General features: G+C 38.8%; 2 protein-coding genes across 2 annotated transcripts in view; one reads left to right on the forward strand and one right to left on the reverse strand.

Annotated features, from left to right (window-relative positions):
- Positions 1–13,265, reverse strand: part of adgrd1 (adhesion G protein-coupled receptor D1) — a 37,959-nt gene extending 24,694 nt beyond the window's left edge. The window contains exons 1-12 of the mRNA XM_042487804.1: positions 12,866–13,265; positions 12,736–12,772; positions 12,249–12,365; positions 10,479–10,601; positions 10,218–10,394; positions 6,834–7,091; positions 4,986–5,053; positions 4,324–4,473; positions 4,146–4,196; positions 2,217–2,340; positions 1,757–1,864; positions 421–496 (exon numbers count right to left, since the gene is read on the reverse strand). Of these exons, the coding sequence (XP_042343738.1) occupies positions 421–496; positions 1,757–1,864; positions 2,217–2,340; positions 4,146–4,196; positions 4,324–4,473; positions 4,986–5,053; positions 6,834–7,091; positions 10,218–10,394; positions 10,479–10,601; positions 12,249–12,365; positions 12,736–12,772; positions 12,866–12,940 (1,364 nt within the window). The 5' untranslated portion in view covers positions 12,941–13,265. The remainder of the gene's footprint in view (positions 1–420; positions 497–1,756; positions 1,865–2,216; positions 2,341–4,145; positions 4,197–4,323; positions 4,474–4,985; positions 5,054–6,833; positions 7,092–10,217; positions 10,395–10,478; positions 10,602–12,248; positions 12,366–12,735; positions 12,773–12,865) is intronic.
- A 1,058-nt stretch (positions 13,266–14,323) lies between these two features.
- On the forward strand, positions 14,324–25,422 carry stx2b (syntaxin 2b). The gene is given in 13 exon segments (XM_042487783.1): positions 14,324–14,676; positions 14,751–14,825; positions 14,901–15,000; positions 16,330–16,404; positions 16,515–16,588; positions 17,559–17,667; positions 19,653–19,770; positions 23,177–23,255; positions 23,489–23,584; positions 23,586–23,644; positions 23,826–23,943; positions 24,108–24,212; positions 25,303–25,422. Coding segments are annotated over 13 exon segments (1,158 nt in total). The 5' UTR covers positions 14,324–14,646.
- Positions 25,423–25,787: the final 365 nt, after the last annotated feature.

A 25,787-nucleotide genomic window follows, 5' to 3' on the forward strand; every position in this document is an offset into this window, starting at 1 on the left:
CTTAACCGCTGTTATGTCTGGTTTGGTCAAAAATAAACACTGCAACACGAGCGGAACAAGCTGGTCCACTGATGAGACAATAACTGGAGGGGGGTTAGATATGTAGAGCTAATAGCAGGGTGTATCAGTCAGTGGAGGTTGAGTGGTGAGATGAGAGATAGGCGAGAGGACAGATAAGGCACTGGCCCCAGGCATCAGCCGTTCTGTGGTTCAGGAAGCAGGGGCGCCTTAGTGCCACTGGACCTGATTCCCCCACACAGGAAGTACAAAGAGAGGAGGCTGACATTTTTTTTTTTGAACAGCTTGAACCATTTTGTTTAGAACATATTTCCCTTGATAAGACCTTGGCCAAAACCAAAGTGGCGAGCGCAAGGTCAGTGCATCTGACTTTTCACATCGGGTGTTGTCCCGTCCTCTTACCTGGTCTTGACGGGGCTGATCTCTTTGTAGTAGCTGTGCATGTTGTGGTAGAAGAGGCCAACAATGGTGGTTTGAGCTGAGGCAAAGAAGACAACATTCGGTGGTTAAACGACCTGGGCAACGGGCTGGGAATGTAATGCAGTGCTGCTAAAATGCTCACAAAGAAGGGAAATTAATTAACGCTGCCTTGTCGCCGCACTCTGGCACCGGCAGGCTAATAGGACGACCGTACAGTCGCACAAGTGTGAAAGGGAGAGGGCCGCAAACCACGTGGATGTCGGGAAATCTTATGAAACCTCGACATGACTTCACTGGGAGAGCGGGAGGTCTGGTCCCCCTCCCCTAATTTGACCTATCATCCAGCTCGGTCCCACCTCAATACTGCAAGATAAACAATGAAATCGGAGGAAATCCTTAATGGTCCTGTTCCTCCTTTCAAAGGCCCTTTACCCGAGGCCCCGCTGACTGTGACAACAAAAAGCTTGCTGATGTCAAACAAATGTGCGGCGTATATGCTGCGGGAGAGTTTTTGAACCTTCCAAAAACTGATTTCGACAGAAAGCCTCCCAGCAAGAGCCTCAAGAGACCTCAAGGTTTGCTCGCGCAACTCTCCAAAGAAAGAAAGAGAATAAGGAAAACTACAATAAAGTATCCCAACACACCAATGTGTAGCATGCTCTCTACTTAATTAGGATATAAAACCTCCCCTTGGAGTATTTCACCCAGCCAGGTATTCAGAGCTATGTGTTAATCTGGTCTTGGCTCTAACGTGTCAAGCAATAACATATATTCCATTTGTGATAACAGTCCATTAATGAATTATAAAACTGTTTATTCCAGTCATTGTATGGCAACGCGGTGCATGTAGCAGCCAGGTGGAGCCAAGGGAATCTGACCTGAACACAAAGTCAAACAAACAGAGTTTTAATGCCGACCGTAATTACTGCTCTCCCTCACTCCGAGTCCATTCTTTTTAATGACAGAGGAAAGTGGAGAAAAAGTGCTCGCTCTCTCATTCTTTCTGTTTTGAATAAAAGGGTAACTGCCAACATTAAAGTCATAGCTGGATTTCTACGGTGCACCATAAAGCCACACAAAAGCTCTCATCCTGTCCTACACTGTATGCTATGTTAGCAGTCTTAAATCTTAGCATTGTAAATTACTGGCAAATAACAAGAGCCTCCCAGCTGGACAATTTTCTCCTGGCAGAATTAGACCAAGATTAATGTGCAGTATTCACACTTAACCTAGAGAAGCTACTCGTTTAAAAGCTAGGACGGGTCTGCTTTGTGTATCACTCACAACACGTCACTGAACGTCTGTACTTTGCACTTACACTGCATGGTGAAAGCCTCTCCAGGCACGGAGATGTAATTCTTGCCTTGCTCGGGGAAGCGGTAATGTGGCAGGTTGTAGTTTTGTGGGAATTTCATCAGAGAGTAATCTGTGGGAGTGAGAGGTTAGAGAAAGCGAGAACCGTTGAGAAAAACAGGCAGAGAAGCAACAAGACCCATCTGCTTTCTCAGGGGTGGATAAAAGATGTGAAGCCACCCCTGAGACAGACACAAGCTTAGTGGCAAACAAAATATTATGCAAAAAAAAAAAAAAAGACCCACATCCCTGAGAGGCAGAATGGAGGGGGTTCGACCTCTGCTTTTCTGCTGCTGACCTGCATTTGTTCTCCGAATACGAAAACCAATGACGTCAGCTTGACGCTTCATGTCCTTCTAGCCTAACCGTGTCCACACAAACTACAAACAGTGAGTCACCTTATGGAGAGCTGACAGCATACTGACCTGCAACAAAAGATGTTCCACCCAGGGAGATGAGGGAGTTCGGGCTGGGCTCCAGGTTAGTCACCATGTGTTCCATCACTCTGTCCACGGTCTCGATCAGGCCGCTGACCACAGGGATGGACTGCTGCTCGACAATGACCCAACAGAAAGAAAAGTTCCCAATCAATTCACAGTCATTGCCTCCGATGTCCTGCGTTGCTTTATGCTGACCTCATGTCACATCCTTGGAACAGTTGTGTTTATTAGATTTCCCCTCATTCACAAATATCAAATATGTCAAGCTAAAGGGGTACACAAAAGTCAATTTTCTTTTCCTGAACATAGACTGTAAAAGTAATGGACTCAACCTGTAACTCAAACCAGCCCCTATGCATAACTTTTAAGCCTTAATAAAATGTAAACAGGTGAGTTTTATGTAAATTCATCCCCCTACAGTTGTCATGAATGGGGAAATTAAGTATAGATTGTATTGTTCCAGGCTGGAAACACACATTTTAGTTTCTACTGTTGAGTTTGGTATTTTAACATGGGTGACTTTGTTTTGGAGCCAGCCTCAAGTGGCCATCAGAGGAACTGCAGTTTTTGGCCACTTAAGCATTGGCTTCATTTTTCTGCCCCGGAGATTGCACTTGTTTATGAAGAGTGTATAAAATCAGTTGTCTAATGTCTTCTGAAAGGCTTTGGAGGGAGTTTTAGGAAAAGTCTAAGAATAACCATGATGATGTCATCAGCGAAAACTTTACAAATCGAGTGTGAAAAACGTGCACATTGTAGAAAAGAACGACGAAATGATGCTATTGCAGTATATCAATTACTCAACCTGTGTTACAATGAATTCAGGAGGAAAAGTTTGCTTTTCTTACATGCCTCCGCAGTGAACGAAGAATCCAAAAACTGAGAACCTTTATGATGAGTTAAAGTTATAGGGGATCTGGTTTAACAACAGCAAAACTACATATAAAAATCATCATCACTCTCATACAACTTATAGAGTATTGTATTGTAGTATTGTATTTAAAATACTTGATGTACTAATACTTACAATACAACTTGTCTGTGCATCAGACCATTTACAAGGAAGCATTTTAAATAGTAATGTTTAAGCCAAAATGAGTTCATTAAGAATTCTCTTTGTTTTGGGATATTTTGTACACTGTGGAGTCATGTGAGAAAAACAGTTTTCCTACCAAATTCAATGTAACAAGGGGCTGGTAATTCATATACAAATGGTCATTTGGGGGTTAAGTATTCCTTTGATCAACAATAAACGAACAAGAAAAAGTTTTAGCAAGTCAAATATAAATTAAACAAATGGCCATTTAAAGTGAGACCTTGTAACTTTTGCTAAACAGTGGCCACTCACAATGTTTAATGCTAAACAACATTTTTCCAACGCTCCGCATGACTCTGATCAGAGACTTTAATCAGACGGGGCTTTACTGAATACTGTATCTACTGTCCAAGGGTTGCTTTCTCATACGTGAACATCTGTTTCAGCTTGCTCCTACAAAAACAAGCATGCTTGTTCAGAGCACTCAATGTACTGAAACCACACACTTTCTCACCAAGTCCTTCTTCTGGAAACAATGTGTTTGTATATAAGTGCCCGGAGATTTGGCCATGATGAGTGTACAGTACAGGAGGCTGCAAATTTACATCCAAAGCATTGTGTTGCAGAGCACTTTATAGTCAGCAGTGCAGTCTTATACAATTTGCACCGCTGTATCTGACCATGTACTGTAATCCTGTATGGGGGCACACTGCCAGGCACTGTTATTGCTGCTGGCACCACTTGTGCCAAAATATGCAGTGTTAAAATCTCAAACTCACGGGTCCCTTAAGTGCCTTGGATTAAAGTATTCACCAAATTGCATATGTTACATTATGTCATGTTTGAACATTTCACAACAACAGTGTGAACTCATTTACCTCTGGCAGTCCTGGAGCGGGGAGCACTTCTTCCACACTTTTGAGAAAAGCCTGGGTGGAAGAAAATGAACATCACGGAACTGTTGCATCACATGCACATGGGTGGGCATTGTGTCCGTGTGTGAAGTGGTTTAAGCAAGCGTAACATGTGTGTGTGTGTTGGACTGTGCTCCAAAACCTGTGTGAGGTTGTTGGCAGTGTTGTGAGGAATGGTCCTATTGGGCAGCACTTTAAGGAAGCCCAACACCGGCAATGACTGCTGGTCCTCGGAGCTTTGGACCTCATCGAGCTGACTGCTGACGACAGGAGGACTCACCTCAGTGGCTCTCTGAGGAGACAAAACATCAGGCATCAAATGAAGTTTACAACCAAGAGGCAGTTTTCGAAGGAGCACTGAGATCCAACATACACAGGATGTTTTGCATGAGTTCAAGAAAGAGAGTCTTGAATCTGAAAGTTCAAAACTCTTTGGACAAGTGATTCAGTGTTGCTCTGTTTCAGCCGAGTGCCCTACAGGGAGCCATTTTGTGTGTGGTGTTGAGCAGCTGTGCTCATTTTCTTCTATTTCTTTATCTGTTTCCTACCTCCAAAGCCCCTTTAATAAACCGGACTAATCTAGTCACATGTGCTCTCAATATCCTTTTTTTCCAGCTCCTCTGTCTTTAAAGGGAAGCAGCAGCTCAATAAGAGATTAACTGTTGGCATTGTGTGTGTTTGGGCCCCAAACTGGATGTGAATTGTTTATACGGATGCTATATTCCTGAATAGATGATTCTCACACAATTATGTTAAGGCATTATATCTCTGTTTTTGTTGCAATGTCACAGTGCCCAAACTTACAACTGTTGGTGTAACTGAAGTGACTTCTTTGGAGACTCTGGGCGTTGTGGCAGAAACTATGGGCTGACCTGGAAAAGATAATACAAAAAGCTCCGTTACAATATGTAGGAACAAATGGGCAGACTATGAGATAATGGGCCCCTGGGCAAAGACATGCAGAAGGCCCCACCACCTGTCCAACACAGGGGCAAGTCACATAGACTTTATTGTTGTTTTTGCTGTTTTGTGTCTCATTGTAGTTGTTACACATCTTTTTGTGATTTTGTCTCTCTTTACTGTCATTTTGTGTCCCTTTATCCCTTTTTGTTGTCGTCTCTTGTCTTTAGCAGCTGTTTTGCATCACTTTGTAGTTGTTTTTGTGTCTCTATGGGTTTTTTTGTGTCTCTTAGTGGTTTATTTTATGTTTGTATTAAGTTCTGTCCCTCTGTAATTGTTTTGCCCCTTTTAGTAGTCGAGTCTTTTGTATAGCTTTAGGTTCATTCCTCCCTTTTTCTTAGATATTATGAGTCTCTTGATGTCTATTTGCAGCAGTTTTGCATCTCCTTGTAGTTTTTCTGTGTCTCTACAGGTTAGTATGTGTCTCTTCCAGTGACAGGTGAAGACCAGGGGGGGGCTGACACTTTGAGCCCTGAGGCCTGTGAACAGTAAAGCCATTTAGTAATTCATCCATGCAGGAATCAAACTTGTGATGTGTATGCATTTTGTTCAGTTTTCTAGCTTGGATTTCCCCATTTGCGAATCATTTTTGTTATGATATCCTTGGTTGAACCTGAGCAGGCTGGGCTGCTCTGATGTAGCTGGATTTCATCACCATACAGCTTACAGTTTATGAGGCTGGACCATGCCCAGTCATGAAAGCAGATAGATTACAATCTCTACAAAACTGGGATAATCAACCACATAATGCTCTGCCACGAGCTTCTGTACAAGGCTAATGTCTTTGTTATCTTTTAATAAAACAGTACTAACTAGCTACCAGAAAACCGCCATATATGGATGTACCTTAGAGGTATCAGTGTGGACTACTGCTGCTCGTCTTTGGTTCAATGCAACATTTTATATGTGTGCTCTGGAGAAGTAAAAATATTTTTCTGTAACCATAACAGTCGGGCTCTTTGCGTCTGGTAACGGTCTGTGGAATATATTGCTTTTGGTAACGACTTCGGAGAAGAAATCAAGGCAGTGAGCACATGCTTCATTCATTGTGAGCATTTTAAGCTCTAACAGTGAACACTATACTTTTTGATACACTTTTACCATACACACAAAGGAGAACAACGACAAAAGGCGATTCAGCCTATAAGTTGTTTCTACAGGCTTTGACCATTTCTCATACAGAAATTTGGTGATAAGAATTATAACACAGAAGAATGATATTATTACTACATTCTCATAAATGTCAACATGTTTTTGTCCATTTATGGCACTCTACTGACCAAAGGAGGTAAACAACAAGAGAACAAAAACACTTAAGAGTCCTGGGGTTTTTTCCTAGTGTGTTATAACCTGTCACATTAAATCATAACGATCTGCCCCCGCGACCCTACATGCCTCTGCACACTTCTAAATACTTATAAGGCAGAACTATGTAAGCCGTGGCACTTAGATGGTCGAAGGTCAGGAAAATGTTTTTTGCAAGAAGAGCCATTTGACAGGGACTTCAGGGATATTTGTACAGTTTAAACACTTTGCATGAATGCTGTGGATAGTATGTTTTGGAGACATGGCAGGAAATTGCTTTTTAACCGTGTTTCCCCAGTGCAGAGTCAAGAGGGGAGACGCATTTTAACAGATACGCCACGTCCCAGAGTGGCAGTAAATACTTTACAGCAGAGCGTGATGTCCTACCTGTGGCTGCACTGTAGTAGAGCAAGATGTCGTTAGGTGAGAGGGCCCTTTCCCATATGACAAACTCATCGAAGGCACCTGTTACGTAGTGACCGTAAGCTCTGTCGTTGCCAGTTCCGATGACAAGGTCAGGATATGGGTCACCGTAATAATCTGAGACACTGCCGGCTTGGTCACCAGCAGTGAAAGTGCCGTTGATGTAGACCTTCAGACCATCCTTTTTCGTCCATGTGAAGAGAATGTGGGTCCAGTAAGGCCCTGAAAGAGGAAACATAGAGGAGGGATGTTGTGATATACCAATACTGACAATAATTGCGATATTAAAAAAATGAAATACTGGTATCATGTTAATAATACACATATGATAATATTGTGTAAATATTCCGGGGCCTCTTGAATCCTTTGTTTCTCTCCAATCTCATATTGTCTCCTTCCCCCACCGCCATCTGGTTGCCTTTTCCATATCCATTAAGTGTAATTGCTCTTTTGTAGAGTTATGGTTACAGACTCTCTCTCCAACTTCCTGAACTCGTATTTTGAGTGTAATTCATTTGCCAAAAAAGAGACAAAACAAACCACAAACAAAGCTGAAGATAAAGTTTTACTGTAATCATTACTTTTTATTTATTCTTCAAAACCTCAATAGATATTGCGATAATATCTTTAACGTTAACTCTTTTGAACATGACAGTGTAGTGAGAATTTTGATATTGTGCCAGTCCTGTACAGTAGCTTAAATATGATTAATGTGTAATTGTAAATAGCGCACATAATAAGCATTGCAAATGTTCAAGCAGTATAAGTGGACTATTAAAGCAAAAAAAAAAAAAAATAGAAAAACTGAGTAAGATACATGAATTCAGGTATTAGAGTGGCTTTTTATATTTTTGCTGTTGATTGCAGCAGGGTGAAATATTTCCAACATATTTTTCTAGCTCTGCTACCGTTAACTATTTTCGTTTTGAAAATAGTTTTCTTGATTAATTAATATTTCTTTAATTTGTAAAAAAAAAAAAAAAATCATGTAAGTGACCATTGTAATGCTAATTTTCCAGAGCATAATGTGACAAATTCAAAAATGCTTGTTCAATCCAAACAACAAAACACAAATATATTCAGCTTACTGTCATAGATGACGAAGAAAAGCAGCAAACCCTTTCATTTGGCTGGAAGCGGGAAATATTTGTATTTCGGCTGAGCTATAGCAGTCCGCATCCATGTTCGCGGTTCTGGGGCACAACGGCGCTTTGAGCTAAATGCTAACGTCAGCCTGCTAAGATGCTACAATGAAAATGCTAACAAGCTCGTCACTGCTAATGCCAGCGTTTTTCTGGTAGGTTTACCATGTTCACCATCTTAGTTTAAAGTGCTAGCGTGTTAACTTTTGTTAAATAATACTAAAAACAAGGTACAACCAAGTCTGATAATAATAGTTTTGCATATTCACCAAAGTTATTGCTAATCTAGAAGAGAGCTAGTTTGGCTAAAATGGCTAAAAATGATGCTAGTAGACCTTTTTCGCAGCGGAGATTTTGTCTCTTCATAACAGAAAAGGCACAGGTGAAACTGATAACATTAACGATGGCCCAGCTCCAATATATGTCCCAGTAAGCTATTCCAGTCAGCCAGCATGCACAATACCAGACAGGGCCTTTCATAAATGGCATGCAGCTATCATTAATTTTATCGGATACACCTGTGCTTTCTTCCAGTGGAGTGATGTAACTTGGATAATACTTAGTTACAGCGCTTAAGTATTTTAGGTCAATATCTGCACTCTACTTGGGTTTTTATATTGCAGTCAACTTTCACGTTTACTCCATTACTTTTCCTTAAAAAAAGTATACTTTTACTCCACTACATTTCCCCTAAGCATCTTAGTTACTTACCACAAAATAGAGAGAAATGGAGGAGGGGACTAATGGAAGACTGAAGGGAAAACTGGATTTTATTCTTTAAATTCTTTAAGTTATACATAAGACCTTTTCTTTTCTTGTAAGCATGGTGTATGTTCTGAAGACATAAACTTCATAATTCTGAAAATCAAATCAATTTGTTATTTTGTTAACAGAATTTAACTGTAGCCTACTTTAATTTTCAATACTTAAGTACATTTGATACAAAAAAATACTTTTAATAATTAAGTTCAGCAAATATCAGATACTTTTACTGAAGTAATAGGTGACTTCAATTTTTTTTTACCAAAGTCATTTTCTGGTAAGATATCTGTACTTTTACTCAAGTGTGACTTTCAGGTGCTTTATCCACCAAAGGCATGTTAAAATGTCTACCATGAAAAAGGTCTATTGCTAAACAAAAACGGTGTTTTTGTCTTCGTCATTTTTCTGATAGCTTAGGCCTCAATCCAGTTTCCCCACAAGAACTCTCTCCTTTCCTCCAGTCAGTTTTACACTACAAAGAACTTACTTTCCCTTGTGTCTCTGAAGCAAACTGACAGAAAGAGGAGTCTCATTAGACAACACATCTGAAAACACTTCCACCAAAAGAGCAAAGCACCCAAAACACATCTCATTTGCGGTTTGAATCCAAACCATATGTGCCAAGCCCCACTTTAATGTTTTAACACTCTAACAACTCTTTCACTTCTTTGTGTTTAAAGCAGTATAAATGTAACATTTTGGCTTCCAATGATTATTATATTGGTCATAGGGCACCTTGAGGTTTATCACCCGCAAAGCTTTTTCTTACACTAGAGAGAGAACTGACAGATGTCCTTAAACTTCAACATGTCACACTGTATGAGTACCAGATGATGTTGGATCCTCTGTAACTGAACACTCAAATCTAAATCAAGTTATGATGATGCCCCATGAACACAACCTTGGCTAACTGCAACAAAAACAAAGATGACAGAAGTCATTTGAGAACAAAACACTGACCGGTAAAAGCTCCACATCACGTTATGCCTCATATGTTTTTTCCCCATAATGTCAAAACAGTTTACCAAATCATTTAATCTCATTTGAATCCATTTTTTATCTTCATGAATGGATTCAGCGCATTGGTCACACTCTGACTGTTATGTTCAAATTTGACATTTACTAATCACCAAAGATTATTGTATTTAGGAGGGAAATGACCGCATCTCATTACTCCTCCATGATAATTGTATGTTTAGTTCACAGCAGAAAAGCAAATGCAGAAGAGCAAAAGATTTATGAAATTTACCCTCCACTTGCCAAATCAACTGTCTGCAGCTTCATCTGGTTTGAGTTAACCAAACCATGAATGCAATTACATAATTAACAATTTATGGTTGAAAACAAAAAATATATATTTCTGAGACCAAAATACACTGCTCATGGATGCCTGTGGGAATTTTAAATAAAAGAGCACTGTGAAATACAAAGATAAATACAGTACCTGGGACCTTGATGTTGGCCTTCCATCTGTGGTTGTTGCCTCGAGTGTAAAACTCAACATATCCTCCAAAGGGATTGGTGTAGACAGAGAAGCCATTAGAGACAACTTTCCCTCCAGAGGCTACAGCAAAACGGGACTCTGCTTCATGGTTCTTCCAAAAAAAGGAGAAGGTAATCCCTAGGAAATGATAGAAAAAAATCACCTCAATACAAATGACTGAAATGGGTAGCAAATAATTGCCAAATGATGCAGTGCACTCACCCTCTGGACCACACCAAGTAGGGTCACTAATGCAAGAGTTTTGGTAGTTTCCAAAGTGGAGAAAGGTCCCGCCGTTATCTCCGTTCAGAAAGATGCCCTTGTTGACCATTCCCTCAACAATGTCTGTGGCAAAGCACAAATCAAGGGCAATATTTCACTTGAAAAGTATGAACAATGTCTGCTCGTCAATATATTCCAAATGCTCAGTTCTCTTCTTCATCCAACAAATCAAATTATCGAAAATCCCTTAATAGTCAACTAGTTTTGGATTGTTTTCGCAGCAGATGAACATGATGGTTTTACAGCTTTCTTGGTATCTCATAAAATAATACAAAGGCTTTATAAAGGGCTTTATAAAAGTTGTGCACATGTATCAATATATGAATGGACTAATGGACATTATTGTAGGACTAAATTATACTTAATCCTCCAGTTGTGAAAAAAAAATGTGCAAACTATACACCAAATTAAAAAAAAAGCCTTAACATTTCGTCAACTAAAATGTGTGTCATACATCCACAGCCCGGCGCTTTTCCTCTCAGTTTTGCCAAACTTGATTTGTGGTGGCTTGTCTTGGGTCTCCTTAGCTGGGCTATGTATGAAGCTATGGATAAGCAGAAGTCCCAGAGGAAAATATGGAAGTTTCAACTGCTTTCAACAACAACCCTGTACAGCTAAAGTACCAAATAATCATAAATAGGCCACTGCAGATAAAAACTGCTGATAAAACTTAATTAATTAATGCTTATTTAGCCCTGTTGATAGGCTAATATAGACATGATAAGACAGATTTTCTTCTAATTTTGGGCCAAAAATGTCTACAGTTGGTGACTCCTCCACTAAAAGAACAATAATAGAGAAAAACAAATGAATTCTTTCTCTCTTGCTGCATGGACAAAAGACTGATGAAGTAGAGAGCTCAATTGTGTGTAGATGCAAACAGGACATCAGGGAGCGGTGGGTGATGCACACATGAATTTCAGTGAGTGGAAAAAGTGATTGATCCTCACCTACTGTTGCAGAAATGTTAGTGTAGGCAGAGTCATTGGTATACACATAGGAAGAGTTATGGGAGGAAGGGAGCACAGTGTGGTTGTGGATTCTGAGAGCTGGACAAAGACAACGGAGAGAAACAGTGATTCATACCTATATAGACACACAACAGAGGGCACAAGAGAACAGTGAGAGGAGGACAACGGGAGGGACGTGGTGTGCAGGTATGAGACGGAGTGATGCTGAGTGCACAGTGGCAGCGCTCAAAGAGGTTCAGCTCTTTTCCTCTCCGCTTGAGGATTTTTTACTTGACTCAGTGACTCCACACATCATACTCAAGTCTATACCTGATCCCTCTACAACTTTAACATTTTTATGAAAACTTGTGCTGATCTATGTAGTGAAAACATGGCAGCAATGCATGTGGAAGAAGTAATTGTTTTTAAATCAACTTAAAAATGCAAATTACTGAAATATTCCCTTTTTTTTTTTTTTTTAGATCTACCACCTCCAGTTTATGTGATCCTGTATTTAAAATATTGCAGTATAAAGTTACTTAACGTACTGTAAAACTGACTCTATAATTTCAATGATAAATCTAACATACAACATAAACTCTCTGAACACAGCAGCACATTTAAAAAAAAAAAAAAGCATGTGGCTAGAAGGTGGGTGGTGAAAAAGAGCTTGAGACCATGCAGAGAGCAATCAGACAAAGACATTTAGCCGGTGGTGCATTCTCATGAGAGTCTATTTTTCTTAACAGTGTGCACATACTTATGTTACTTCCGTTAACATAACCTGGTCTGTTTCCAATCTGGTCCCACAGCTCATGGATTCCGTCCACAGCATCGAGGGGCCAATAATGTGAGGCCGTGGCCAACACCTGCAGGCCTGGACGGAGAGTTCACGGGTAAACAAGTATCCAGAGAGGGCTTTCCCCCCAATCAAGCTGTGCCCCATTACTCAAAATTGATTTTCCTGGCACTCCTTTTGGGATTTTGGGGGGTGGATTAAAAGATTGATAACAATGAACCTAACAGCTGTAAAAATTATACAAACTGTTCTGATTAATGAGTAGGATAATAAACAAATCAATAACATTCTCTGGTTTAGCAGTTGGTAGATGCAGATGGTAAAACACTTTTTTTTTTTTTTTACAGTTAACACAGCTGTATAATGTAATTTTATTTAAATTTTGCAACTTAAAACTGTTTGGAAAAAAGAAAGAAATCACACCACCCGTACAAAAATGTATGACTACCTGGATGCTTTGCAGGTTGTACCACTTGAGCATAAACCTGTAAAGAAATCAAAAGTGTTTTTAAAGGCTGCTGTGCAACAGATGATCAGACTATAATTCGAGAGGAGTGTAGTTGTGTTTATGAGCTTACCTTAATACAGGAGACAAAAGCCGTAAAAAGGTGAATTCGCAAACACAATTCCATAGCTTTTGGAAAATGTACCATAGTCTTCTCTAAAACAGCTGTTTAATCCCCAAATAAAGATGAATCCAGGAGGAGTGGCTCATTATTCCAAGATGTGAAAACTTGTGATCAGTCCATGTGTCCAAACTTAGAAATATAAATATATATAAATAAAAGTAACAGCACAAGAACAAAAAAAAGGTAATTTAGTGTTCTGGCATGAGGCAGGAAAACCTCAAAAGTTTCCCTCTCATGATAAAAACCTGAAGCCCAATTTCCACGCAGAAAACTGTAATCCGTGATCTTCCTACAGTGAACTAGTTTCTTTGAGTTTCTGTGGCTGCATCTGGAAACTGCAAAGAGAAAGAGAAGCTCCGTACTGGCTCGTTGGACTGAACGTGGGAATTGCAAAACGTGATGTCATTTTTTGGATCTTCTGAGGAGGGGCGTTGGATCCCTGCGTAAATGGCATTACTTGTGCGTAATTGGAGATTGCGCGGGGAATGAATGAGATCAGGGTCGGCACTGCGCGACCCAAATGCTGTTAAGATAAAAGATACGTATTAATATATATTGTCTCGTGGCTAGTTTGGGATATTAGGTTAAATCACAGGACAACACCCCGGAGTCTTTGGGAACAACAGGGGTGCTGCTGAGGGTGGGTGGTTTCTGTAACGGTTTACTGAAAGACAGGCGGAACGGAGGAGCACAGATACAGTAACACTTATCGTAACTTTTTAAGTGTCCTGATGGGTTTGGTTAATAAGATTTCAAACACTTAAAGATCACATTTTAGATCACACTTGAAATCCATCTGAAAACTACAACAACATTAGATTCTTAAAATGAGCTGTGGGTCACAGTTCTGTGTCTGTCACAGTGGGTCTTTCTTGTTACTTTCTGTCATGCTGATAAATTTTGAGGATACCTACAGGTGGGGAAGTCATCAGGGACACTGCTCGTCCCACCACACACTGCCAAGGCCAATTTACATTAATTTCAAGGTAAACAGCGCCACCGCGTGGTGAAATAGCAAACAGTTTAGTGGCCACCCGGTCGTGCTCCTCTATTATTTATTGAACCTTGTCGTGTAACTGCCTGGTGTTGTGTCTGCCTTCAACTACTATTCATTAGCCTATCTGATAAAAAAAAATCTGTTGTCATATCATAAATCCCAAAAGACTCTGAGTCACAGAGGTACGTGGGTGTGGATTTTAGGCCTAATGGAGGTGATATAATATTTCCTTTCTACTTTCTACCCTTGCGGAAATATAATAGGATTACATTCATTTGGTTTGTTTATCATCATGGTCCGATCAAATTTAATTGAGGGTGGACTAGTTTCTCCCCCTGAGGCGGAAGGAGGAAAAGAAAGAGGGAGGGAGAGTGAGAGAAGGCGTATCCCAGTGAAAGAGATACTCTGGATCTGTTACGGGTAGTTACGGAATTGACCAGAAACACAGTCACTTTAGGCTTTTATTTTGAAGGGCTTTTACTTTACTTTTGTTTTTTAAACCCATTTTTGCAATAATTCAAACTTTTTTTGACCTAACGTCCTCTCTTCCTATTTCTGTCGTCCTAATAACGCTGTTAATGTAGGCCTGCTGTGTTTCTCATCTCCATTCAGCCATCTCGGTCTCAGCGCTCAGTAAGGTGGCTTTATGTTACTCTACACATGGAGACTTAGAGGATGACCCAACGGGTGTTTTACTAGAATAAACCTGGCAGGAGACGAGCTGATCGGTGTAATGAAGGACCGACTGGCTGAGCTGACTGCTGTGAGTGTCTTTTATTGCTTTAATTATATACACACCATCCTGGCTGCACAAAATGTCACACATTTTGTTTTCAGGGTAGGACACGAGCAGAGGAGGATGTTGCTGTCGCAGTGGACAGAGATGGCTTCATGGAGAGCTTTTTCAGAAGGGTGGGTATCACTGCAACTTCCAGGATGTGCACAGGTTAGGAGACAACTGAAGATACTTGTTATTGATTAATTTAGGTGGAAGAAGTCAGAGGACTCATTGATAAGATCGCCTACCAAGTGGAGGAGGTGAGGAAGATGCACAGCATGATTCTGTCTGCACCCAACCCAGATGACAGTAAGTGTGTATGTCCTTATGTATGTCCATATAAAGAATTAGGATGGAGACACAGCATTTGAATGTCTGAATATTTTATGTCTTATTCTGTCGTATTGAGAGCTGCTTGGCTGTAGTTTTTCTTTTGAGGCACAGAGTGAAAATATCTCACTTCCTTTGTTACATTTTCTTTCTCATTGTGAATGAATGGCTGCCCGGCCGGAAACCTGTGAAGGAAACGGCTCCCTTTTGCCCCCAGAAGTCACAAACCATTGTAGTTTGGTCTCCAACAGGAACTTTTTAAACGTCAAGGATTTAACCCTTTGAAACGTGGAGCCTCTTCACTTTCTGTTTTCAGACGCCTTTCACAACCCTGAGCAGATTGGTGTGACTTCTTTTCAAAACGTGGTAAAAAAAAAAAAAAAAAAAAAAAGACTGAGCCACCTGGTGAGAAATGTACCACAAATTGCAAGAAATTAGTAGATTTATAAAATTATTTTTAAAAAAGCGAGGGAAAAAATGTTGTGGAAAAAAGAAAAAAGCTATGGAAAAACTATATTCATAAATATGATAAATTCATTCAAGACAAATTGCCCTATGGGGACAATTAAGTGTATCATACCATAGCTTGTCATGTCTTTTTGCATCATATCCTATTGTACATATTTGAAATTATGTTTCAGAATTATTTGAATTTTCAAGCATTTTCCAGGTCATTGTCTTGCCTTTTTACTTTCTTCTGTCTTTTTTTAAATTTATTTTTTCTATTTATTTACAAATATTTGGGTCATTTCTTCTTTCATTGCTCACTGCCTTCTTCCCTTGTATTTGTAGGAATTTAAACCAAATTGTCCAGGTTTCAAAGGGTTAAATATGTTGTTATTCACAAACGTTTGAAGGCACCAGTATTTGGTGTAAATCCTATCTTACAAATCAGATACAGTTTCAAAGCATTTCAAATTATTTAAAGCTTTATAATAACAAGAACAGTGTTATTTCTGGATGTACTCAGTTCCTGGCTTTTGCTCAGTGTGTGAGCCTGAGGACGATGCAAGACAAAGAGCCAGTCTACAGTGCCATGGCATCATCAGTGATTATGTTTAATGTAACACAGTACAGTGTTTTAAGATCCTCGACGTGGAAATGGTCACCAGGGAAAGAAACAAAGAGCTTTGTGCTGTGTGTGACCTCTGTGATATTGCCACAGGGTTGTTGCCAAGTTACAAGATGAAATCACAGTAAATTCAATATTTACTGGAGAGAGCGGCGCAGTGATTAGCTGGATGACATGATTTTTTCCTCATCAACAAACTGAGTCTGACGTGTTTCCCTGTTTGTGTCTGTGTGAAGGGACAAAGGAACAACTGGATGCGCTGACCAACGATATCAAAGGGAATGCCAACGTAGTGCGAACAAAGTTAAAATGTGAGTTGAACCATGACGTGGTTGTCCCACTTATTTATTGACTACGCTGCACAAAAGATGATGTTGTCTGCTGTTGTTTAATGTTGTATCATAACTCTCTCCCTCTGAAGCCATGGAGCAAAGTATGCCCAAAGATGATGTGGCTAACAGAGCATCTGTTGACTTCAGGATCCAGAAAACACAGGTTAGGAAACAGAGTGATTACTCAAAACTCCTCTCAGAGATGTTACCAGATGTGTAATGCAACAAATTAGTAATACTTCGTTACAGTACTTAAGTATTTTTTGGGAGTATCTGTACTTTGCATGCATTTTTGTGTTTGTCAACTTTCACGTTTACTTAACTACATTTTCTTAAATAAAATGGATACTTTTATGACCCTACATTCCCCTCCAAACACGTTAGTTTAAATCCTTTAAGTCATGACTAGAACATGTTTTTTTTTTTCAGGTGTAATGAACGCTCCATTTTTAAGGCGGTGTGTTTTATGAAGAAGTAAATGTCAGAATTCTGACAGCTTGTTTTTTTATTACCAGTATTTACTTGTATGTTTACTTTAAATACTCATCTACATTTAATAACATAAAATTGCTTTTGATACTTAAGTACGGTACATATCAGATACTTTAAGACTTTTAGTCAAGAAATGTACCACAAATTGCAAGAAATTAGTAGCTTTAGAAAATTATTTTACAGAAGCTAGGGAAAAAATGTCTAGGGTAAAAAGAAAAAAGCTACGGAAAAACGCATCGTATCGTATCGTATCGTATCGTATCGTATCGTATCGTATCGTATCGTATCATACGTATCTCAGTGTGACTTTCAGGTGCTTCATCTGCCACTGAATGTTATCTGTCTTGTTCATATACGACTTCATCAGCGATATGTCAGTTGTACACAAATATAAAAGCGGGAAAAAGTTAACTTTACCTGCCACTATCTCTGTTTTGCAAGATGCGTTTATAGATTGGCTTCTTTGCATTCATTTGTTTGAGTGCAGTTTTCAACCTCACAGAGGACTACCCTTTAAATCATGCTTTTAATTCCAGCAGTGTAAGTATCTTGTCCAGAACAGCTTTGTGGAGTATTAAAAGTCTGCAGTCTGAAATAGCTGCAGTCTCACCTTCTGTCCTTGTGTCTTCACTTGTCCTCAGCACACGGTACTGTCCAGGAAGTTTGTGGAGGTCATGACCCAGTACAATGAGACTCAAGTGTCCTTTCGGGAAAGAAGCAAAGGAAGGATCCAGAGACAGCTAGAGATAAGTAAGTGAAAAATAATGGACCCTCTGAACCCTCTTGAGGCCCAGGAATTATGAGTTGTATTTACAGAGTGTCTTTGAAGCTTTAAAGTAATGTAAATTGCTATTGCAAACAGGAAATACTCCCTTTTATTAACACATCAGTGTCTTGAATTCGGTTGCACGGTCATGATTTGTAAATGTCGAGATAAAAGAGTGGCAAATAAAACTTTGGAGCTGTGTTAGGACAGGATCCAGGAAACAGACCACGCCGGTTTCCTCTCTGCCTCTCTGAACACTAACCTCACTGTTGTTAAACACATACCAGCAGCAGGGCAGGCTTTTTTCAGGTTTCTTCAAGATGTCAGAGTTTTCTTTTGCACAAACCAAAGTCACAATTGATCACATCTTAACACAGTTTTTAAAAAAAATGTTTTGTTAGTTTTGATGGAACTTAACCCTTTGAAATCTGAGCAAATTGGCTCGACTTCTTTCAAAATCATGGGAAGAAGGCAATGAGTAACGAAAGAAGAAATGACCAAAAACTATTTGGAAATTAGTTCAAGTACACAACAATTACCTGAAAATTAGTCAAATAAAACGAATCAAAAAGAAAAAAAAGTTTAAGTTTATAATTTTAATTATGTAATTATGATAATTATAAATATGTTTTTCCCTGGGCTTTTTATCTTTTCCCTAGGCATTTTTTCCCCAGCTTTTTAAAAATAATTTCCACATCTACTAATTTCTTGATCACTTTTTACCAAGTTGCTTATTGCCTTCTTTCCCAAGTTTTTGAAAGAAATCACACCAATTTGCTCAGAGTAAAAGGGTTAAATATTTGTGAAAGGCGTCTAAAAAAGAAAAGTGATGTTGCTCCAGGTTTGAAATGGTTAAAGGGTAACTTAAGTACTTTTCAACTTGGACCCAATTTTTCCATGTTTTTTGTCTGATTAACTAATGGCAAGAACAGTTTTTGAAACTGGTCCATTATTTAGAGAGAGCACTGCAACCGGCAGCTACAATGTAACTACTTGGGGCAGGTATGTCACCATATCACCAAACCGACCAGACTCCATTTAAATGAACAGTAATTTTAGCATCATCATAAAACACACTTCATTCAAGTGTCGATAGCAACAAAATAAAACCATCAAAAACCGTCTTGGTTCATCTTGTCACTGCTTCAACAGTCACCAACTCTTTTTTTTTTTTTTTTTTTTTTTAAATAAACCCTAAATTTGCCCAGTTAGATGGAAAAAATATGCTAAAATGGATTTGGCAATTTTGGCTTTTTCTAGTGAAACAAAAAGGATCTTGCACTTTAACAGAAAGGTCTATCTCAGTTGGGATAATTTTCATATTGTTGTCAGACACTCAGAAAAATAATCTGAGCCAGTCAGTGAAAAAACAAGCTCTTCTAGTGGAGGTAAATTGATGGTACATAATAGCCTGGAGTGGTTACATTGCAGCCTGTTTTGCAGCTGATATCTGAAGCCCTCTTGCTTAATATTAGACCAATTTCAAAAAATATCTCCATAAGTCCCTTAGACACAAAAACATGAGGAAATAGGGTCCAAGAAGTGAAACAAAACAAAACAAAGTTGCCCTTTAAATAAGCAGCAGTTGTACTCATAGTTCTGGAAAAAGAATAGGATATACAAAACCACTGGAATGAGTGAAAATACTGTCCAGCAATAATAGTATGTGTAAAGTAGCAGCATCTACAGATCTACATTTAGTCAATGGGAGATTTAGCATAGTGAAAAACATACTAAATAAGTATATAGATTTATTTTCATTCATTCAAGCTTATTGGTTTTAACTTGTCTGCCTTTGCTACCAGACCACTAGATATTTTTCTCCATTTTTCAGAGCACATCCGTTCATCTCTGTTCAGAATTACAGTGACAAACAAATGCAAACACTGTGTATCAGGTGCATTGTATTATGCACATGAGTAACATGAGACAATAGTGAAAGGCAAAAAAATAGGATTGTCTCGCACAGTCCCTGCGGCCAGCATTAATGAGAGGCTCTCCACACTGCAGACGGAAGAGCCTGATACTGGAGACGCCTCGTTGTGTTTGCGTCGCCCGGGAAACGGGCAGAGGGCTCAATGGCCTGTGTAACAGTAGTTCATCTGTCTTTGACATTGCCGCACAGACTTCAGTCTGAGCTGACGTGGGCTTAAACCATTCATTTACAACAGAAGTGATACTTTTGGGTGATGTCTATTAAAGAGCTGTAATGGTGGTGTGTTTTGTTGTGTTCGGCTCTGGCTCTCTGAGGAATAGTCAGTGTAAAAGGTTCGTGACATACAGTAAGCACCTGCACAGAGATCGGTCTCTCTAGGGAGGGCGTTGTACAACAGGAGGCATGGCTCCAGGAAAAGAAAGCTTTCTGTTTATAGAGTTTCAGCAGCTGTTTCTCTGTGACGGCTGCTGGCTTCCTTTGTTGCTTAGACACTTCTAAACTTAGTCACTAATACAACCCTTAATCCACGAATAAACCAAAAATCACCGCAGGAGCTGACTATAATTAAACATGGAATTATCTCAATTAGCAGTCCACTGAAAATGCTTTAACAGCTGTTGCACTGAGATTTGTGGTTAAATTGCAGCATGTTTTCCTATCAATGTTTAGTATTCAAAATCCAGTATTATAACACCACAAACACTAGTTCTTGAAAACAAAAGCCATTTTTACTTTAATAGTAACCGTCAGTGTGTTTGCAGTTAAACACATTATCAGTTTTTTTCACATTTGGAATGTTGTGTTAATTTGCTGTTTCAAACCTGGGAAGATTCGACATATATATATATATCCATATATCCCCCGTAACATAATATGTATATATATATATATATATATATATATATATATATATATATATATATACACATACATACATACATACACATATTATATATATGTATATATATATATATATATATATGTATATATATATATATATCCCCCCCGTAACATAATATGAAATTATAGCAATTCTAAATATAGTTCAGTGCCCTAGTTTTTGGGTGTTTTTCTACCCTTTGTTCTACTTTTTTTCATCTAATTTTGAGGTAATTTTCTTGTCACCTTTTACTAATATCTTGATATTTGTGGAACATTTCTTGCCAAGTTGGACATTGCCTTTTCTCAATGTCTTTTTTTCAGGGAAATCAAAGCCATTTGCTCTGGTGTCAAATGGTTAAATAGCTTGGGAAAGACATCTGAACGCAGCATAAGAAAAGTTACGTCGATCGAGGTTTCAAAGGGTTAAACAATACATCCGTCACCACTTGGGGAGAAGTCAACGTTGTGTTTGTAACAGTGTCCCCTGGGTGGCGAACACAGACATTATTTTTCTGTCAGCTCAATCGATTGAGCTACAATGAGGCTTCTTCTCCTCACACAGTGGGCTTTATACACAGCAGCATCACTGCACTGCCAGACATGTATTACCCAGGGATCAAGCACACAACAGTATATATATGTACCAAGGCTAAGCATGTACATCTGTTGTTTACAATCCTGACATGAGTGTAACACTCACTACTCAGGGAGTTTTATCTAATAAATGTCAAAACTGTGTTTTTATTGTTTTCAAGCATGCTACTATAAAATCTGATAAGATGATTTTACTTAAAAAATCTAGGAAAATGTACCTAGGAAAGCTAAGTAAACATAGCTATTAGTCTTAAGTTATGTTTACTATCTTAAGTAACGTTATGTGTTTATAGTTATGTTTAGGCAATCGTTTTATTTTTATGGTATTTAGTGAACTTGTCAGATTTACTTTTAAAAAATCTAAGAAACAGTTTGATCTTGAAAAACGAAGCAAATATAAATAAATCTTAAGTATTCATCCTTATTTATCTTTACGTTGGATCTACTTGTTATGCAAAGACAAGTTTAATCAAATCAGTCTTTTCAAGTTTTAGCAGCTTCAGTAAGCCAAGCATACTGTGCTATATATCTGTATTCTCCCGGTTGCATAAATAGTCAGTAATATTTGTATTTTCCTTAAAAATGTTAAGGATGGAGGCGGGCAGAACTGGCATATCTCCTAACTTCATCATTGGCAAAATCCTCTTGTGATGATCAAGTTCAGTCAGACTTACATGGTTTACTGAAGTTGCTAACACTTTAAAAAAAAGGAGGTTATTTAACTTGTCATTTTTACATTGTAACAACTTAGCAAAATTAATTGAATATTGCTAGAATTAAGTAAACTTAAAATTATACATAAAATAAAAATAAATTGAGACTAACAGTTGTATTTACTTAACTTTTTTCAAGGCAGTTGGTTTCCAAGATTTTTTTAGGAAAGATCAACTTGTCAGATCTTACAGTGCAATTACAATAGCTTGCGTCAGATAATTAATCTTTTGGTCATACACTGCTGCGTAAACCATAACCAAATTGTTAGGCATGAATAGTCTTCTGTTAATAATGGATCAAAAGAGCTCCGTCCACTGGCCTTCCATATTTTAATGATAGATACTGAATCTAAGGTCCAGAACAAGATATGAAAGTGCATATCACAACTTAAATTTTCTCCTAACAAGCTAGCTGCATCCTTTTCACCATAAAATCTTTACAGACCTGTAAATTATATCGTATTTTCTCAAATATCAAGAAACCACAATCACGTGTATATGCCAGTTTCTGGGTGTTTGGGAACTATAATTTCTGTATTTTAAAAAAATGGCCTGAGGCAATCTTTAGATAGGGTCCCAGTCTTACTTAAAGGTCATTACACCCAAGAAGTATTTAACAACTTCTCCATAAAACACTTCAACCTAAATTCAAGGTTTTCATGTTATCAATCAATGTTACTTCTTACCCCCATACTTCGGGCACCCCTGCTCTGACCACATCCATCTTTGAACTTGGTCTTGATTATGATCTGAACTACACACCAGCAAAATTGATGTGAGTCAGTGAAAAAAGCAGAGGGGCCAATATCCCCTCCTTTCCTACTTCCTAACCCTCTACTTACAGTCCCCTTCTTAAGACCACACCCAACATCCTGAACTTGACCTTCATTTCAAACTCAGTTACACACTTTTGTGCAGTTTTGTGACTGCAATTTTGCACAATTGCCAAGTTATTACATTGACGAAATCTTCTAAGAGACAGACATATAAACACGTTGCAAACTCTTAAAATGACTGACAGTCATTCCCAGTACAACTGGTGTCCGCTTGGATCACAAAAATGCCTCAATGAACACACACACACAGACTTTGAGAAAAAAATAACTGCTGTCAGAGTTGTCTTGCTGCTAACAACAACAACGTAAAATTGTATTTCATATTTTCTTAATTAGAGAAAATTTTATCAAGATATAAAACTTTATAAAAAAAATTCAGGGGGCTGGCTGAGGGCAAAACAATTCAGGACAGTTTTTAAGAAACTAGCATGTCAGGAGCCCAGGCTCGTATTTTCTTTCCTTGTCACAAGTGGTTTTCATCATGAGGTGATGAAACCATTGGATAATCATTGCCTTCTGTTTGTTATTGTAGCTGGAAGAAAGTGACTACAAATGAAGAATTAGAGGGCATGTTTCCAGAAAGTGGAAATCCATCTATCTTCACATCTGATGTAAGTTTGCCTCATGCCTTACTCTACCAGTACAAAAAAACTGATATTACTCGCTGTCACTGACATCCTAGTGGTTAGAAGGCTAAATCATGTGGGGGTGGGGTAGTGCACCACCAGGCCTTTTTCTCTCTCTACACACACACACAGCTGGGAGCATTAGTTTTGCTGTTTCCTGATCTTTTTTTTTTTTTTTCTTTTTTTTTAAAAAGTTCTCTCATGTCTTTCTCCCGCAGATAATTTCTGATTCCCAGATCACACGACAGGCCTTAAACGAGATAGAGTCTCGTCACCAGGACATCATGCGGCTGGAGTCGAGGGCATCAGAGAGCTCCAAATGCGATGTTCATGGACATGGCAATGCTGGTAGAAACTCAGGTAACAGCTAAAGTGTAACCAAAAAGGTTCATAAGCCAAAGCAACTCCATGTCAATCCGAAAATCTTGTCTTAATGGTAAACATCTAATAGTTTTCTTCTACTTTGTGATTTGTATCTGTAATCTCACAAGTGTACAAGTATGTAGCCACTTTGTTACTTGAGTCAAGACAAAATTCTTTCTCTGTAATTAACAGGGGGATAATGGTTAACAACGATGAAAAGAATGTTTCCAATGCAGCAGAATACATTTGCAGTGCAAAGGAAGAGACCAAAAAAAAAAAAGCAGTGCGATACCAGAAAAAATCCCAGGAGGTATGTATTCCTTTCAAATATGTGTTGCTAAATTGTCACGAATAAAAACATCTGTAAATGTCAGTTATACAAGACATGAATGTGTTGGTGTTCTGGTAAATGTTTTTAACGCTGTCCTTCCGTTTAATTGGACTTCAAATAACACCCTCTCCTTCACTTGGCAGAAATACATTATCCTTGCCTTTGCACTGTTGATCCTGCTTGCTGTCATTGCACTAATTGTTGGCCTGTCTGTCGGACTAAACCAAACCTCCTGTATGAGAACTGCTGTGATGACTATGTGAGGTAACCACTACGCACATCCAACAACTTACACTCCTTAACACAACATTCTTTCATCTATCCATTTATCCATGAATTCATTTACTAGTTTGAACTGTGGAATGGTTTAAAGCAGAGATACTTGATTTACAACCCGCAGGCCAGATTTTGGGTGCCAAGTGGCCCACTGACCACTGTCTGATTCAAGTCAAGTCAGTGTTATTTATAAAGCCCGTTATCACAAAACACAGTTTGTCTTAGGGGGCTTTACATCATACGACATCCCTCTGCCCTTAGGACCCTCACATCGTCTGAAGAAACCCGTCCCCCCAAAAAAAAAACCTGTAACAGGGGAAAAAAATGGTAGAAACCTCAGGAAGAGCAACTGAGGAGGGATCCCTCTTCCAGGACGGACAGACGTGCAATAGATGTCATAAATAACAATCAAAGTTCAATATTGACAAAAAGAAAAGAGAAAGAGAGAGAGGAAGAGAGGGGGAGAGATGCAACAGCAATAATGGTATGTAATGAAACTAAATTCATTCACTCTGGGAATTTTTTTGTACTTTGAAGCTGTCAGGGTGCACTAAAAAACATAAAATAGAGCTTGTTTATTATTAAAAAAAAAAAAAAACAGACCAGGGAAGATAGCCTGGAGCCCCATCTGGCGATACCCCAAATGTTCTCAATCTTAGAAAAAACAAACATTTGACAGACAAAGAAACAAATAAATATGCTTAGAGAAAAATATCATGATAATCACAAAAAAACCAAACAATAACCATCATATTTAAAATAAGAATTATATAGTAAAATAGTAATCAATAATACACATATAATCTTAGAATCAGTCCTGCGTGCATCTAACCTATGTGGAGCCGCTGCAGCTGGTTTTGCCTCTTAGCAAAGATGACTGAGGACAGCAGATTGCCGTAAGGCAATTCATTTAGTGATATGTGTTATTAATGTTTTTTTATGGATTGGCCCCTGGCCTCCTGTCATTTTGCAAAAGTGGGGCCCCAGGCGAGGCGTGTTGAACATCGCTGGTTTAAACGATATATAACAGTTCTGACTCCTCTTTCCTTCTCTTTTTGACAGAAACTTCTGTGCCTTGCCATGTGTGGGGTCGCAGGTTTACTCCTTTTGCTCATCATAATAGTTGAGTCTTTGAGTGATGGATTTAATGAGTCGCGCCCTCACGGGAGTCAGCTACTGTAGTGATGAAACTGAAGCTTCATAATAAGACGATAATAAGTCACTTCACTATCCAACACATTACAGAGAGGATCTCTGACCACACTGGAGTGTAATGTGTGTGTGATCCACTTTGCACCAGTAACATCAGACCTCATGATACACTGTTCTGGAGCACTTCTGTACAGCAAGAACAAAGCATCCTGTCAGCACACATCCCTTTCTCTTAACGGTGATATAATGAACAGTGACAGCACATCAGATTTATACACTGGTGTGCATTCTGTATTGTTGCTTTTTTTTTTTTTTTTTTTTCATGTTAAGTATCGCTCTCAGACATCTCCTGGTCTAATGACTGTAAAGGTCATTTTTGAAAAGAAACTCATTTT

Source organism: Plectropomus leopardus, chromosome 6 (assembly GCF_008729295.1).
Source record: "Plectropomus leopardus isolate mb chromosome 6, YSFRI_Pleo_2.0, whole genome shotgun sequence".
NCBI lineage: Eukaryota > Metazoa > Chordata > Actinopteri > Perciformes > Serranidae > Plectropomus > Plectropomus leopardus.